Genomic DNA, 16,627 nt, shown 5'->3' with positions numbered 1-16,627 from the left:
ATTGAATTTATCAATTATAATTTGTTTTTATTTCAATTCTTTTTATATCATCCAGGCTATATTCCATCCATACTTTAAAGTAAAAACTCAAATATTGATTTGATGAAGAAATCTAATCTTTATTTCTATGATGTTAGCACAATATACTCACACAATAGCTTTAATCTGTACTTAACAAAATACATTTATAGCACTTTACAAACTTTATCAGTTTGGAAAACATTGCATAACATTTTATTAAACACAATACTTTTTATATATTATATATATATTCCATAATTTTATTTACTTTAAAAAGATAATTAACTCTCTTTATTCAATACTTCATTTTGTCAATAAAGCACAGCCTAACAAAGGAAGAAGTGCTCCCATTAGCAAATAAGATAGATAGAACACTAAGAAGAGATACCACCTGTTAGTCTGAATTATTTAAATTAAGGTACCAGTGGAATGTAAACAAATTTTTTTGTAATTTTTTTTACAAAAGATGTATTATCAAATATACATGCAGAGGTCTGAGTTCTAGTGTCTATCATGATATTTCCTTAACAATGTGGTACAATTTGTTAAGTCATTAAAAACTGTAGCCTTTGGCACTTTGAGTAGAAAAAGAATATATCAATATTTACGTAAAGAAAAAAAACCTCAATGACTAGAGAAGTATTTTAAAATCTGTTGTTAAGAAATAGGAAAGATTAGTAAATATCACACTGCACCGGAAATGCTGCAGCTTTTTGTTTTTTCCTTCGGAGTACTAAAACCAGCCGTAGTGTCACGATGGTGGCGGTGCTCAGAAGTGGGGAAGGCAACATTTCACTCCCACTTCTCTCTCTGAGAAGGAAATTGCCAGAAGGGATATCAGTTGAGTCTGTATTTTATTGCCAGAGTTTACAATTCTGCTGGTTTCAGCTGAATTCTGAATGCCTTAGGAGGTTGATTGCTCTTAAGAAGCTCTGCCCTTTTCGTATAGAAACTAATGATGATGTGATACTAGCTGTCTCTAAGCAGCTCCATCTGTTCTCATTGAAAACTGGAACTTAGATAAACCAGGTCTGTTGTTTCCTAGTGTTATCACCTTGGCAATCATTAAGTGTATATTAATAGTCTTTAGAAATGGAGTAAAAAAGGCTTAATACCAAATGCCAAGAACCAAGTATTTCTTCATACTTTAAATATGTAAGTCAGAAAACACTTCAAAATGTTTTGTTTCTATGTCCTTATTATTGAAAACATTGGTTTCCTTTGATTTAGGCTCAAGGCTCAATTCAAGATAGGTAGCGAAAAATGTTGTTTGCATGTTAAGCACTAAAACTGTGCCTATTCAGATTTTTGGAAGAAATACATTCTTATTTTATACTGAGAGATATTTTTGCTTATCAATTTGCATTTTTTTCTGATCTTCCTGTTGATGTCCAATTAACAAAAATATTTTGTAAAAAAGGCTAAAACACCCTGGGACTTCAATTTACTGTTTTATAGTTAATAATCTGGAACCAAATAGAATTTTTGGATTACTTGTTATGATGGCAACCTAAGTTGGCTTGTTAGAGACATCTAAAGTTAGACTTAACCAACATTTCTGGCAATGTAATCCACAATGTCAAGTTTTGGCTCAGATTTCTCATTTATAAATTCACAGCAGCATATTTTGCTCAAGGAATGTCAATTGTAATTTTTGCTTTTGAAATAGGAGAACATATATATATATATATATAACCAAAACAATTTTAAATCAGTAAAAAAAGAAGTCATAAAAATGCAAAGTATGTTCAGAACAATTTCAAAAGATTCTCTAAAACAATAGATATTTTAAATTAGGCAAAAATACTCACTAAAACAGATTCTTTATTAGCAGTACTGATATTTAAATAAAAAGTAAGCAGCAGAATAACTATGCAGAAAAGTACTAGTTATTTCCTTTCGCTGAAAATACTCCTACGTGATTTCTGATGTTGAAGAAAGCATAATTTTGAAGAAATGCACATGAACCCTTTCTTCTCTTGACTGTGACAGAGCCACTAGGAGGAAGCTGCGGGGTGTCCTATTCTAACACAAAGTAGCCAGTATCTTCTTAATAAAGCAGTATTTCTTCAACAAGGAATTGCACACCACTACTTCACAGCTAAATAGAGTTTGAGAGTTTACATGGTACATGTACTATAGTAATCAGCACCACCCATACTGAGCTTTTGGTGCAGATTCTGCAAAATGAATATATAATACTGCATGGCCTCTGCTGCAGGGAAAACCTGTGTTCTGGCTTCCTACAGCTAGTACTAAAGAAAATTCCCCAAAGTTGGCACATTCAGAAAGTAAAACAGTATACACTGAAGGAAACCACTTTTTTGGATACTGTCCTCTGCAAAACCTTTTGAGTTTGATGACAGGTCTTAAGAAAACACATGATCACACTGGTTAGGTTCTTGCATTGTGCTTTTCCCTCCCCTTGGTAAAATCTACAAGTTCAGCCTAGTAGACCTCAAGAGTTACAGAGTGCCGGGCTGATGGTGGACGATCCGGTGTGGTGAAAGGCTTCCCAGTCGTCTGCAACAGAGCGCAGGTAGGAGCCACACACGGCCTCCGGGAGTGACCCAAAGCACTGAACGGTCATCATCGCTCAATCCTTATACGCCCGTGTCGGGGAGGTTCCTTTGTAGAAGATATTTCTAGTGTTTTCAGGGCTGTTGCTTCTTTCAGGGATTAAGATGATGTTGCCCTTTCTCCGCAGGGTGGAGTCGCGTGAAGAAGAAATGGACAGTGTCTCCGAGCCGATTTCACTGCCCTCCACTGGGGTGACTCGGATGGTGGTGATGCCATGGTGGTGATGCTCGTTAGTGTCAATGTTGCTTCTCTTCCGATCTCCGGAACCGAAACTGTCTTTCAGGGACTCGTAGCTCTCGGAGTCCCTGTTGAGGTCGTTGAGCTCGTAGGTTTGGCGAAGGCTGCTCTTCTCGGGGGCCTTCCATTTCCAGGAGCCACTGCCTTCCCCTTCGGTGGATGGAATCTGTATGATGGGCCTATTGTTCTCCGGGTGCGCCTCGACCCTCACGATCCCGCTGGGTTCGTGATCTGTCAGGGTTTTGTAGCGGATGGAGCCAGTGCAGGAGACCGTGCTGCCTTCCGTGTTCTTGGGGCTGCTCTGGAGGACTCCCTGCTGCTTGGACATGGCTATGACTTGCATGATGCGGGGCTGGCTGTTGCTCCTGTTGCAGGCCACAGTCTTCTCCGCAGCCTTCAACCACTTGGCCCTAGCAGAGCTGCTCTTGGGGGAGGTGCTTATGTTCTCCTGGGTCTCCTCGGGGATGTGCACCAACTGGGAGGACCCGGGGCGGGACTGGATGGATACCCTCGGCCCTCCCGGCATGCTATTGTTGCAGCTGGGCACGGTGCCAGACTGGATCTTGAGGTACTGATTGCCAGGCCCGTGATGGTCTCCATTCACCCCCACCCTTGGCTCCGAGCTTGACCTCATTTCGATGGATCTGGGTGGAGACTGTCCAGGCTCATTCTCCATAACTTGCAGGGACAACTTCCGGCTTTCATTCTTGTTCTTCCACTGGGTGAGGAGCTGCTTGGATCGAGCGGAATCCATGGAAGCGTGAATGGTTGCGTTTCTCCTCACCGGGTCTTCCACTGAGGGAGTGTTGGCTCTCGGCAGGGTGTTGCTGAAGGTGACCATGTTCTCCTTCCCCAAGGGGCTCCGTGGAGTGATGATCTCCACATCAGCGTTGGCCCTTTTGAGGTTTGTCAGGGAGCTAGCATCTCTGTGGTTTCTGTTGAGGATGCCCTCTGTGTGAGCGATTCCGTCACTGCTGCTACCGTTTTTAGCTGATAAAACGCGGCTGGGGTCTTGATTGAGATCTGTCAGAGACCTGAGCGCTTCTCTGTGCTGAAACATGCTCTCCTCACTAGGCAGAAAATTCCCCACAGCATACAGGCCCTAGTGTTCAAGAGAGAGGGATCGATATATCATGTCCTGCAAGGCAGAGTCACTAACAGGTTCCCTCCAGTACCCACTGTAGTACATAAGTGAGGCTTGTGCTCCCTATACACCATGCACTAACAAAATAACACAAACCAAAAAGTACAATTACTGCGGGAAATAGCAAGTTAAAGCATAACTCATTGAACTAATGGTTCAGGACCACAAGACTCTACTTCTTTCCCCATTCCACAAAGACATTTGCTAGTCTTATCCTGCACATACTTTCAGAAGAAAAGGCAGACAGGAGGAGAAATAAGGAGATTTTCTGCTTTTTAAAGCAAATCCTTTTTCTGAATTTAGGGACTTTTTGTTGAGTGACACCTCAAATGGCTTAAATGACTTATGTTTCCTTTCATTTTCCATCATGTATTATGATGAAAAGCAGAAGAGGTGCAGAAAATAAAGAACAATGGGTTATCCATAAAACATGCTATCAGGTTCTGAAATGTGGTCAGAGACACATATTATCACATCTCAACTCACACTGGGCATAGTTTTGCTTATTCAGCGTTGGACAGGGTGCTCTTAGAAGAAGGGGCAGAACCCAACAGACTAGGGATCACATTCTTCCTTGATTCAAACTTCGTCTTAAATTGGGAAATAGTGTTTGAGACTGATTTGATTAAACCTTGTCTTCATACTCTTTTAATATCTTGTTTGTGTTAGATTTGGGAAGCAACAACTTGGAAAAGGCCGGCGCTCAGACTGAAAATCGTTACCCTTTTTGCACAAAGAAGAACTGATAATTGCTGAAGTTTTCAGTTTCTGGGATGCTTAAGCTAAGATAAGATCAGGCAACGGAGATCTATTTGATTTCAGTAGATTGTAGCTACTGTCTTTTTGATTAAAAATAAAGGAATGTCATAAATTTAACATTTTATAAAATGCTTAATAATAGATAACAGCGTTGGCTTAAAAATGATAAATTTCCAATTTCTGGGCATAGAATGCAAACAAGAGTAGAAAAAAAAGTCAAGCTCCTGGCCCTCAGCTACTTTAATTCCTGGTTAAAATCTTCTTTTAAATAATATCTGTCTAAGCTCCGACCTTCAGAATTCAGCAGCATGAGCAGTTTCTACCTAATGTTTATTAATAATTGCACTTAAGTTTTTAAATTTAGAAAATGTTTCCATTAAACTATAAGCTCTGCTGTATTGTTCAGTATTCAGTGCCCAGAACTGTGATGTGTTCCTCCTTTACTAACAAGAGCATGTGAGAATAAAATTTAAATGGCAACCTAGAGTGTGCTGATTTATAAAAAGAATAAATTACTGCACACTTCAGTACTTTTACCATTTTTTGTAGTTACTTTCTTGTATACCTTTCCAAATACACTAAGGCCACATGATTAATATATACAGCTACAATTTTTATTTCTATCAGCTTCTCTCAGTTTCTTTCATTATTGCCTTTTCCTCTATAGGCCATTTGCATTTTGGTGTTCCCTAGTTCCTTTTCACTCTTAGGACTTTGAAGTTTTAAATACCCCAAATGACAACAATTATAATACCACCAATATTATCCATGGATTGAAAATCTATTTCTCCAGTAGTGATTGCTCTTTTGAGCTCCAGACAACTGCTGATCAATTCAGCCCATTTCTGTTAACCAACATTCTTCCTCTGTCATTTACCTGGTTGGCTAATAGAGTCACCATCTTAATGGTTTTTCAAGCTAGAAACGTGGACATTATCTACATTATCTTTCTTTCTTTTTTTTTTTTTTAAATTTTTGACAGGCAGAGTGGACAGTGAGAGAGAGAGACAGAGAGAAAGGTCTTCCTTTTTGCCGTTGGTTCACCCTCCAATGGCCGCCGCGGTAGCGCGCTGCGGCCGGCGCACCGCGCTGATCTGATGGCAGGAGCCAGGTGCTTCTCCTGGTCTCCCATGGGGTGCAGGGCCCAAGCACTTGGGCCATCCTCCACTGCACTCCCTGGCCACAGCAGAGAGCTGGCCTGGAAGAGGGGCAACCGGGACAGGATCGGTGCCCCGACCGGGACTAGAACCCGGTGTGCCGGCGCCGCAAGGCGGAGGATTAGCCTAGTGAGCCGCGGCGCCGGCCTACATTATCTTTCATGTCTCCTGTTCCCTCACCTTCTACTTGCACATTCTGTTTCACATGTCTATCACTTTGCTTGGCTGGTTTCCTTTGGAATGTCCTCCCTCTTTTGTTACCTTAAGAGACTTTCATTTTAAGAAAAAAACTTCACTGCCATGAAGTGTTCTCTAAACCCCTTATGCAATTTGCTATTGCTAAAGAATTTTGTTCAAATTTTATATTATTTAATATATTGTAACTATTTTTTTTAAGTCTTTACATTGTAAGCTTTACATTGTAAGTGAAATAAGATGTATCTTTTAATGTTTGCCATAGTACTTGGCAAAGAGTAGATACTGAATGAAAGTAAAATGGACAAGTGAATGCATGCATGAAAGAATGAAATAGACATCCTCAGGTTCCTTATACAGAGTATGTTTCCCTTGGAAGGAGATCAGGTATTAAAATAGAATACTGTTAAAAATTCAATATTAATTGGATCATAATTACATTCATATTATTATTACATTTGTGTTGTTGGGAAAGTTAGACCTTCACTTTTACTAACCTACCTTCACTAAGATTCTCTTTCCTCACCTGTAAAATTATAAAGTAGTAATACTTTTCTCTCTCTACCCCAAATTATTATAAAGAATAAATGTAATAATTTTTCTCAAATAATATTTCCAGTACATAATAAGAGTTCAATAAATTATTTTATTGAAGTTTCATATGAATTTTGTCTGAAATAAAGATGATGCCAGAGATTTTCTCATGAACAGAAAACATATTGCAGGTAAATTACTTTAGTGCAAAACAGTCTATGCATGCTTTCCATTTGTGATTTATCAAATGATAATAATGAACTATTTACCAAGTATAGTGCAATTCCTCCTCCTATTAAAAAGCCACAATAAACATCCACTGGATGGTTCTTATACTGAGTTATCCGTGTTAGCCCGCAGATGATTCCACAGATGATAAATGTGAAGACCAAGAGGGGTTTCAGAAGCTTAGAGGAATCCGTTAATGTGGAATTGAAGTACATCTTAAAAATGAAAGAGGTGGCTTAAGTATGTTAGAATGGTCATTTTATTAGTAAATTATAATCCAACAAAAAGTTAAACTTAGAAGCTTGATATGATTCACATCCATTTTACTTTGTTCCCTCTGCTATGTCTGTGTTTGTACTTGCCATGAAAGGTGTCTCATTTAATCACATAACTGCTTGAGAAACATTGAAGCAGTTGAATTATTCTGTTTAACCTCCATGTTACCTGAAACATAACTTCAGCCCATTTTTCTCACAAAAAGACTTCATTGACTATTGCACTAACCAGAGACAGTGACTATTCATTGTAAAACACTTATCAAATTTATGACTTTGTACTCGCCATTGTTGCACAGATACTGAGAGAAGTGTGTGTGTGTGTCTGTGTGTACTTAGAAGTCTTTCAGTTTAAATATTTGTAACATAGACGTATTCCACAATATTCTCGCGGAAATATATTACATTAAAAGGATACCATGCTAAGTAAAAGTATCATGCATTGCAGAAATATTCTTTTACTGCATTATATTTTATAAAAGTGTTTGATTTCTGCTTTTGTTGGCATTGTATTGAAAGGCTGCATTGCTAAAATTTACTTTCTGCTATTGCACAGTGATATATTCTAATTAGTTACCTGTAGACAACACCTATTCCTCTAATTTTCTACTGGACACAGCTTCCTGGCAAAGAACCAGTTACTTACCGAAACATACACAGCTGCAAAGGCAGCGAGGGTCGCATGTTGAGAAGGGAATGATTTTCTGCGAAAGAAAGACAGTCAAATTATGCCTTTTAGTTCAGATACTTTGCTAGTAATCATCTCAAGAATAGTGGATGATTAAAGTGTTCACCTTAAAAGCCACAAGACAATGAGCAATAACTTTAATTTCTGTTTAGTTTTCTGGGTAATGATTTGAGTGATAGAATAACACTGCTAATCACCATTCCTGTTAAAGAATAGTAGTGGTGTACTTGTGCAGTATAAATAAGTGCAAAATTCGCAAGGGACTATTTGGTTACACCATTGGAATGATTATTGAAGTAAGAACTGGAAAACATTATAGTTCTTCCTTGCTACTAGCATTATGTCCCCTTAAAGTGAAAGCTAATAAAACCTGGGGGTTTGGGGCTGGTATTGTGGTGCTGCAAGTTAACTGCTGGTTTAGGAGCTGGCACTATGGCATAGCAGGTAAAGCTGTCTGCAGTGCTGGCATCCCATATGGCAACGTTCGAGTCCTGGCTACTCCACTTCCAATCCAGCTCTCTACTAGGGCCTGGGAAAGCAGTGGAAGATGGCCCAGTTCCTTGGGCCCCTGCATCCACATGGGAGACCCAGAGGAAGCTCTTGGCTCCTGGCTTCAGATTGGCACAACACCAGCTGTTGAGGCCATTTGGGGAGTGAACCAGTAGATAGAAGACCTCTCTCTCTCTCTCTCTCTCTCTCTCTCTCTCTCTGTCTCTCTCTCTCTCTGCCTCTCCTTCTCTGTTGTGTAACTCTGGCTTCAAATAAATAAATAAATAAATCTTTAAAAATAAAGATCAGGTTTAGAGGGCCAGAGCTGTGGTGCAGTAGGCTAAGCCTTCACCTGTGACGCCAGCATCCCATATGGGTGCCAGCTGCTCCTCTTCTGATCTAGCTCTCTGCTTATTGTCCAGGAAAGCAGTAGGAGATGGCCCAAGTGCTTGGGTCCCTGAACTCATGTGGGATCCAGAAGAAGCTCCTGGCTCCTGGGTTCCCATTGCCCAGCTCCAGCTGTTGCGGCCATTTGGAAAGTGAACCAGCAGATAGAAGATCTCTCTTTTTGTGTTTCCCACTCTGTAACTCTACCTCCCAAATAAATAAATAAATCTTAAGAAAATAAAATAAAAAGCAGATTTAGAGGGCTGGAACATGAGATAAGGGTAGAGAAACAAAAATGATAGATTATAAGAAAGATATTTCTTTCAGTTGACTAAAAATTGGAAAAAAATAAAATTCACTCACATTAGTTCCCTTCTAACTATTTGGTGTCATGCCAAAGAGTTTCAGCTTTCAGTGGAGACAGGTTAATGTAATAGGAGTAAGAAATAATAGAGTACTAAGAAGGAGTATAGAACATAGGTCTTGAATATGGGACCCAAATAGTTGAATGACCCAATGATCCATGGGAAGCTGATTGTGTATGATATCAGTTATTATTTCTTCAAGTGAATCAAGTAACTTATTTTTGACTTGCTAATAGATTTTGCAAACTCCCTGAATGACAAATCCAATTCTTAGAATTATCATTTGTTGGTTTTTATCCTTAGTAACTTATTTCTTTTGATTTTTTCATGTATTATTTTGGCCACAGATATTTACTTTTACTTCATTAATTGAAAATTGTAACTCAGTGATAGTTTCTTTATCTCTTATTTTCTAAAGTAAAAGATAGAAGCTATATAGATGTTCTGGGTTCATTATTAAAAATAATAATAGTATGCAACTCAAGATATTATCCTTTCTCAAATTCTGCCAAAAGGAAAATTCACATTCTTTTGACAAAAGCTGGAGTAAGGATAGAGGTATGATAGGTGTTAACCTTCCATTGAAGCCAGTACAAGACACATATTGACTGTAAGCCATGACTGAATACACATATTCCAAAGTAACCCCATAGTAGTAACCTCAAACCATAATGAATGCAGTATAGCATAGATCACAAAACATCAGTGGATGGGGGCAAGTGCCGGGATGTAGTGGGTGAAGTCACTTTGAGGATACCTGCATCCTATATCAGAGTGCCTGGTAACAGCTATCCCTGCTGCTGCCTATAATCTAGCTTCTTGCTAAGGCACAGTGGAGGCAGCAGATAATGACTCAAGTATGAGCATTCCTGCTACCCATGTGGGGAACCTGAATTGGGTTCCTGACTACTGACTTCAGCATGGCACACTCCAAATACTGCAGGCATTTGGGGAGTGAACCAGAAAATGGAAGATTTACCATAACTCAGTCTGTCTGTCTCTCTTTCAGTCTTTCTGCTTTTCTAATAAACAAATATGTAAAACGAACATAAATATGAGTGAAGTCTGCTGATGTGAGGACTAATAATAAGAAGGCAAAGCTAAAATTTGGAGACAGAGATGATTGGAATGAGCTATCAATGGTTTCTAAGATATAGTCACTTATGAAATCACTGAATTGAGGAAACAAGAAAAAGGAAGACATCATGATGCTCCCAAAAGAACATGACACTCCAATAAAAGATTATGAAGATGATGAGATAGAAGAAATGCAATTCAAAAAATTTATGATAAGAATATTAAAAAAATCAAAAACAAATGCATGAACTACTGAAATCCATGCAGACATGACAAAAAATTTCTCTCGTGAAAACGAAATCTTAAGGAGGAATCAAACTGAAATGAGGAATTTAGTAGAACATGAAATTGAGGTATTGAAGAGAAATCAAAATGAAATGAAGAATTCAATAGAACAAATAAAAACACAGTAAGAGCCTTAAAAAAAGAATCAATGAGATAAAAGAGAGAATATTGGACTTAGAAGACAGAGCACAGGAAAGTATACAGAAAAACCAAAGAAAAGAAGAGGAAATTAGAAATCTAAAAAATATTGTTGGAAATCGACAGGATACTATTAAAGAACCCAACATTCGTGTTCTAGGAGTTCCTGAAGGCTTGGAGAGAGAGAAAGGATTACAAGGCCTTTTTAGTGAGATACTAGCAGAAAACTTCCCGGGTTTGGAGAAAGCAAGAGATATCAAAGTACAGAAAGCACACAGAACCCCCAATAAGCATGAGCAGAAGAGATCCTCACCATGACACATAAAAAAAAGATTCTAAAATATGCAAGAGATAAATGTCAGATTACTCTCAGAGGGTCTCCAATTAGACTCACAGCAGACTTATCAGAAACCCTACAGGCTAAGAGGGAATGGCAGATATAGCCCAAGTACTAAGAGAAAAAAGCTGCCAACCCAGAATATTATATCCTGCAAAGCTCTCATTTGTGAATGAAGGTGAAATAAAGACTTTTCATAGCAAACAGAAATTGAAAGAATTTTCTACCACTCATCCAGCCCTGCAAAAGATGCTTAAAGCTGTGTTACACACAGAAACACAGAAACATGGCCACCAATACGAAAGAAGGTAAAGGAAGAAAATCCCTCAGTAAATGATCACAGGAAGTTCAAAGCATATATTACAAATATCTTTGGAAAAATGGCAGGGCAAAGTCACTACTTATCAATAGTCACATTGAATGTTAATGGCCTCAGCTCTCCAGTTAAAACACACAGACTGGCTGAATGGATTAAAAACAAAACCCATCTATCTGCTGCTGACAAGAAACACATCTTTCCAACAAAGGTGCATGCAGACTGAAAGTTAAAGGTTGGAAAAAGATATACCATGCCAACAGAAACCAAAAAGGAGCTGGTGTAGCCATCTGATTATCAGACAAAATAAACTTTAACACAAAAACTGTAGTGATATTTGTCTCTTTGGGACTGGCTTAATTCACTCAGCATGATGTTTTCCAGATTCCTCCATCTTGTTGCAAATGACCGGGTTTCATTGTTTTTGACTGCTGTATAGTATTCTATAGAGTACATGTCCCATAATTTCTTTATCCAGTCTACTGTTGATGGGCATTTGGGTTGGCTCCAGGTCTTAGCTATTGTGAATTGAGCTGCAATAAACATTAATGTGCAGATCATCAAAATGTCTATTCTCCCAAAAGCAATTTATACATTCAATGCAATACCAATCAAAATACCAAAGACATTCTTCTCAGATCTGGAAAAAGTGATGCTGAAATTCATATGGAGACACAGAAGACCTTGAATAGCTAAAGCAATCTTGTAAAACAAAAACAAAGCCGGAGACATCACAATACCAGATTTCTGGACATACTACAGGGCAGTTATAATCAAAACAGCATGGCACTGATATAGAAACAGATGTATAGACCAATGAAACAGAATAGTAACACCAGAAATCAACCCAAACATCTACAGCCAACTTATATTTGATCAAGGATCTAAAACCAATTCCTGGAGCAAGGCCAGTCTATTCAACAAATGGTGCTGGGAAAACTGGATTTCCACATGCAGAAGCATGAAGTAAGACCCCTACCTTACACCTTACACAAAAATCCACTCAACATGGATTAAAGACCTAAATCTACAACCCGACACCATCAAATTATTAGAGAACATCGGAGAAATCCTGCAAAATATAGGCAGAGGCAAAGACTACTTGGAAAAGACCCCAGAGGCACAGGCAGTCAAAGCCAAAATTAATAATTGGATTGCATCAAATTAAGAAATTTCTGTACTCCAAAAGAAATAGTCAGGAAAGTGAAGAAGCTACTGACAGAATGAGAAAAAACATTTGCAAACTATGCAACCGATAAAGGATTAATAATCAGAATCTACAAGGAGATCAATAAACTCCACAACAACAAAACAAGCAACCCACTTAAGAGAAGGGCCAAGGACCTCAATAGACATTTTTCAAAAGAGGAAATCCAAATGGCCAACAGACACATGAAAAATGTTCAGGATCACTAGCAATTAGGGAAATGCAAATCAAAACCACAATGAGATTTCACCTTACCCCAGTTAGAATGGCTTACCTAGAGAAATCAACTAACAACAGATGCTGGCAAGGATGTGGGGGAAAATGAACACTAACTCACTGTTGGTAGGATTGCAAACTGGTAAAGCCACTATGGAATTCAGTTTGGAGATTTTTCAGAAACCTGAATATAGCCCTACCATATGACCCAGCCATCCCACTCCTTGGAATTTAACCAAAGGAAATTAAATTGGCAAATAAAAGAGCTTTCTGCACCTCAATGTTTATTGCAGCTCAATTCACAATAGCTAAGACATGGAATCAACCTAAATGCCCATCAACAGAAGACTGCATACAGAAATTATGAGATATGCACTCTATACAATACTATATAGCAGTTAAAAACAGTGAAATCTTGTCATTTGCAACAAAATAGAGGAATCTGGAAAACATCATGCTGAGTGAAATAAGCAAGTCCCAAAGGGACAAATATCATATGCTCTCCCTGATCAGTGACAACTTACTGAGCACCTAAAAGGAAAACTGTAGAAGTGTAATGGACAGTATGAGAAACAATGACTTGATCAGCCTTTGTCCTGACTGTCGAGGAACAACTTACTATTTTTATTCCTTTTATTATTTTTTTGTTCCACTTGATACCATTGGTTGATTTCTTTAATTAACACACAATTATTCTCAGGCATTTAGAATTAACTGAAAAGTGATCCCTGTTAAATATAAGAGTGGGAATAAGAGAGGGAGGAGATGTACAGTTCGGCACATGCTCAATGGGCCTTACCCCTAATGGTAGAGCTAGAAATGTGCCAGGGGATTCCAATTCAATCCTATCACAGTGGCATGCATCAATGCCATCTCACTAGTCAAAGTGATGTGTTTCAGTTCATAATTGATCATAATGATAGGATTAAGTGTCAAATGGATCATAAACAAGACTAGTGTCTGCTGATAATGGCTAATGGAATTAAAAAGGAGAATGATCCAACATGGGAAGTGAGATACACAGCAGACTCATAGAATGGCAGATGTCCTAAACAGCACTCTGGCCTCAGAATCAGCCCTTTGGGCATTTGGATCTGGCTAAAAAGTCCATGAGAGTTTTGCAGGCATGGAAAGCCAAAATACTCTGGTAATGACCTAAATGAAAGATCTCTGTGGGTGAAATTCCCGTGGAAAGAACGGGCCATCAAAGAAGGAGGTACCGGCCGGCACTGCAGCTCAATAGACTAATCCTCCGCCTGCGGCACCAGCACACTGGGTTCTAGTCCCTGTAGGGGCGCCGGATTCTGTCCTGGTTGCCCCTCCTCCAGGCCAGCTCTCTGCTATGGCCCGGAGTGCAGTGGAGGATGGCTCAGGTGCTTGGGCCTTGCACCCGCATGGGAGACCAGGAGAAGTACCTGGCTCCTGGCTTTGGATCAGTGCGGTGCGCCGGCCGCAGCAGCCATTCGGGAGTGAACCAACAGAAAAGGAAGACCTTGCTCTCTGTCTCTCTCTCTCACTGTCCACTCTGCCTGTCAAAAAAAAAATTAAGAAAAAAGAGGGAGGTACCTTCTCAAGGGAGGAGAGAACTTCCACTTTGACTATGACCTTGTCTAAATAAGATTGGAGTTTGTGAAATCTAGAGGCTTCCATCACCTTAGCAGCTCATGACAAGATCCTTGGGTGATTACTGACGACATATATAAGAGTGTCAATTGTTAAATTAACAACAGGAGTCATTGTGCACTTACTCCCCATGTAGGATCTCTGTCCTTAATGTGTTGTACTATGTGAATTAACGGTAAAACTACTACTCAAAGAGTACTCTATGCTTTGTGTGTCTGTGTGAGTGCAAACTGTTGAAATCTTTACTTAGTATATAATAAGTTGATCTTCTGTATATAAAGATGATTGAAAATGAATCTTGATGAAGAATGGGATGGGAGAGGGAGTCGGAGGTGGGATGGTTGTGGGTGGGAGGGAGGTTATGGGGGGGAAAAGCCGCTGTAATCCAAAAGTTGTACTTTGGAAATTTATTTTGTTAAATAAAAGTTGGAAAAAAAGAAATCACTGAATTGAAATAAAATGAAATAAAACCTAAATCATTATGACTGAAAAAAGGAATGCATAGGATGATACTGTAGCCATTACTTAATAGGGAAGACATTGGACATGTTTCTAGATTTCAGTTTCTAACCTGCCACTGTTGATCACTGTAAGGTCAGATCCAGAACAAATATCTTCCACAATGTAGGAATTCTCTTTGCAAGACACATTGAGAGAGGTATAGTTTGGTTTGCACACAGTCAGAAAGTATGGTGCCTGATATCCTGTGGACAGTTGTATTATATCTGTAATGAGAGCTGTAGAGCATAGTCCAAATACATGAACACCTATAAGCAAAATGAAAGAAACTGTTACCAAGTTGGTGGTTAATGCTGTAGCATCAGCATAAAAACATTCATCACACATTAACAGAGCAACCCTAAAATTTGTTGCGATTAATTTCTTAAAGAGTTAATTTCAGGAAGACAATATAAAAATATCTCTGAATTTCCAAATATATATTTAAGACCAAAGAAAGGGCTATATCTGCAAAGTGGGAATGTGAGGCATATTTGTTTGGTTAAAAAGGGCCAGTGGCCAGCACTATGGCCTAGTGGGTAAAGCTGCTGCCTGCAGTGCCAGCATCCCATATGGGTGCTGGTTTGAGTCTCAGCTGCTCCACTTCCAATCCAGCTCTCTGCTATGGCCTGGGAAAGCAGTAGAAGATGGGCCAAGTCCTTGGGCCCCTGCACCCACGTGGGAGACCCAGAAGAAGCTCCTGGCTCCTGGCTTTGGATCGATGCAGCTTCAGCCATTGCAGCCAATTGGGAAGTGACCAGCAAATGGAAGATCTCTCTCTCTCTCTTCCTCTACTGCTCTGTAACTCTGCCTTTCAAATAAATAAATAAATAAATCTTAAAAAAGAGAAAGAAGAAGGGCCAGTTCTTAACATGGTTAATCATTGGTCACCTTTGGTCAGATACCTTAAGGTGGCCAATTGCATGACTGGAGAAGAGTTAGTGGGAAATGGAAGAAAATTTCAATTAATTGAAAAATGCTTAACATGTCTGAACTGTTAGAACTCTTTCTTCCTTTGGCCTGGTGTCTAACTCTAGCCACACTTACTAGCTGTGGGTGCTAATCAAAAGAAGAGGGCAGGTAAGCCCTGTTATGGAATCAATAATTATATTTTGCTTACATGGCAATGGGATCCTGCCTGAATGTTTGCAACTAAGAGATCATGTTCTTACATAAGATTTCAAGAAGCTCATGGGAAAAAATGGAGCTAAAACTTTTGAAACTAATGCATAATTTTTTTTCTTAGTATGTACTTTCCATGAAATTGTGAAGCTCTATCTTTCCTCTTCATCCAAATTATTTTTATTTTTTCCTGGAACAAGTGTTAGACCATAAAATCACAAGCTCTGGGGTACACCAGTGCACAGAAACTCCGTGTTTTTTTGCAGCTGCTTGCTTGGTTTGTCCTTGGAAATGCAGCTCTCTGCTCACATACCCGTAATCTAGACAATGTCCATACCTTTCATGCTGTTTTGACACCCTGGATTCGTTCTCACTTGATAATCTGGAGTATGATTCATGAGTTCCTCATAGAAATCATTGTGAAAGGCAGCTGGGTAATTCTTCACTTGATTCCTCCAGACCAAGTGTAGGGGGATACACATTACCCTGCTTTGCAGTCTCGTTCTCTGCTTATCGTCAGCTAATCGCCACTCGGCCATTCCCTTCCCCAGCACATCTGGGATCCAGGACATAGAAATTTTATTTCTACATTCTCATTCCTAGAGCATGGAAGGCCTTGGTAAAGAGTTCAAATGAGAGGAGAAACCCACCTGATTTTTCATTTGGAAAACGAGAATCTCCAGGCCTACAGACAGTGGGAATTGTTGGCAGCTGACTCTGAAACATTGTTCCCTAGGCTGGAGCAATCA

The 16,627-nt window shown here is 39.2% G+C and overlaps 1 protein-coding gene across 1 annotated transcript in view; it reads right to left on the bottom strand.

The window, feature by feature from the left end:
* Window positions 1-1,952: 1,952 nt before the first annotated feature.
* Window positions 1,953-16,627, bottom strand: part of PLPPR4 (phospholipid phosphatase related 4) — a 48,120-nt gene continuing 33,445 nt past the window's right edge. The window contains exons 4-7 of the mRNA XM_062193446.1: window positions 14,830-15,025; window positions 7,777-7,834; window positions 6,897-7,070; window positions 1,953-3,940 (exon numbers count right to left, since the gene is read on the bottom strand). Of these exons, the coding sequence (XP_062049430.1) occupies window positions 2,618-3,940; window positions 6,897-7,070; window positions 7,777-7,834; window positions 14,830-15,025 (1,751 nt within the window). The 3' untranslated portion in view covers window positions 1,953-2,617. The remainder of the gene's footprint in view (window positions 3,941-6,896; window positions 7,071-7,776; window positions 7,835-14,829; window positions 15,026-16,627) is intronic.

The sequence above is a fragment of the Lepus europaeus genome, chromosome 5 (assembly GCF_033115175.1).
Source record: "Lepus europaeus isolate LE1 chromosome 5, mLepTim1.pri, whole genome shotgun sequence".
Lineage (NCBI taxonomy): Eukaryota > Metazoa > Chordata > Mammalia > Lagomorpha > Leporidae > Lepus > Lepus europaeus.
The sequence above is the reverse complement of the archived record's forward strand: the minus strand, read 5'-3'. Positions and strand labels throughout refer to the sequence as shown.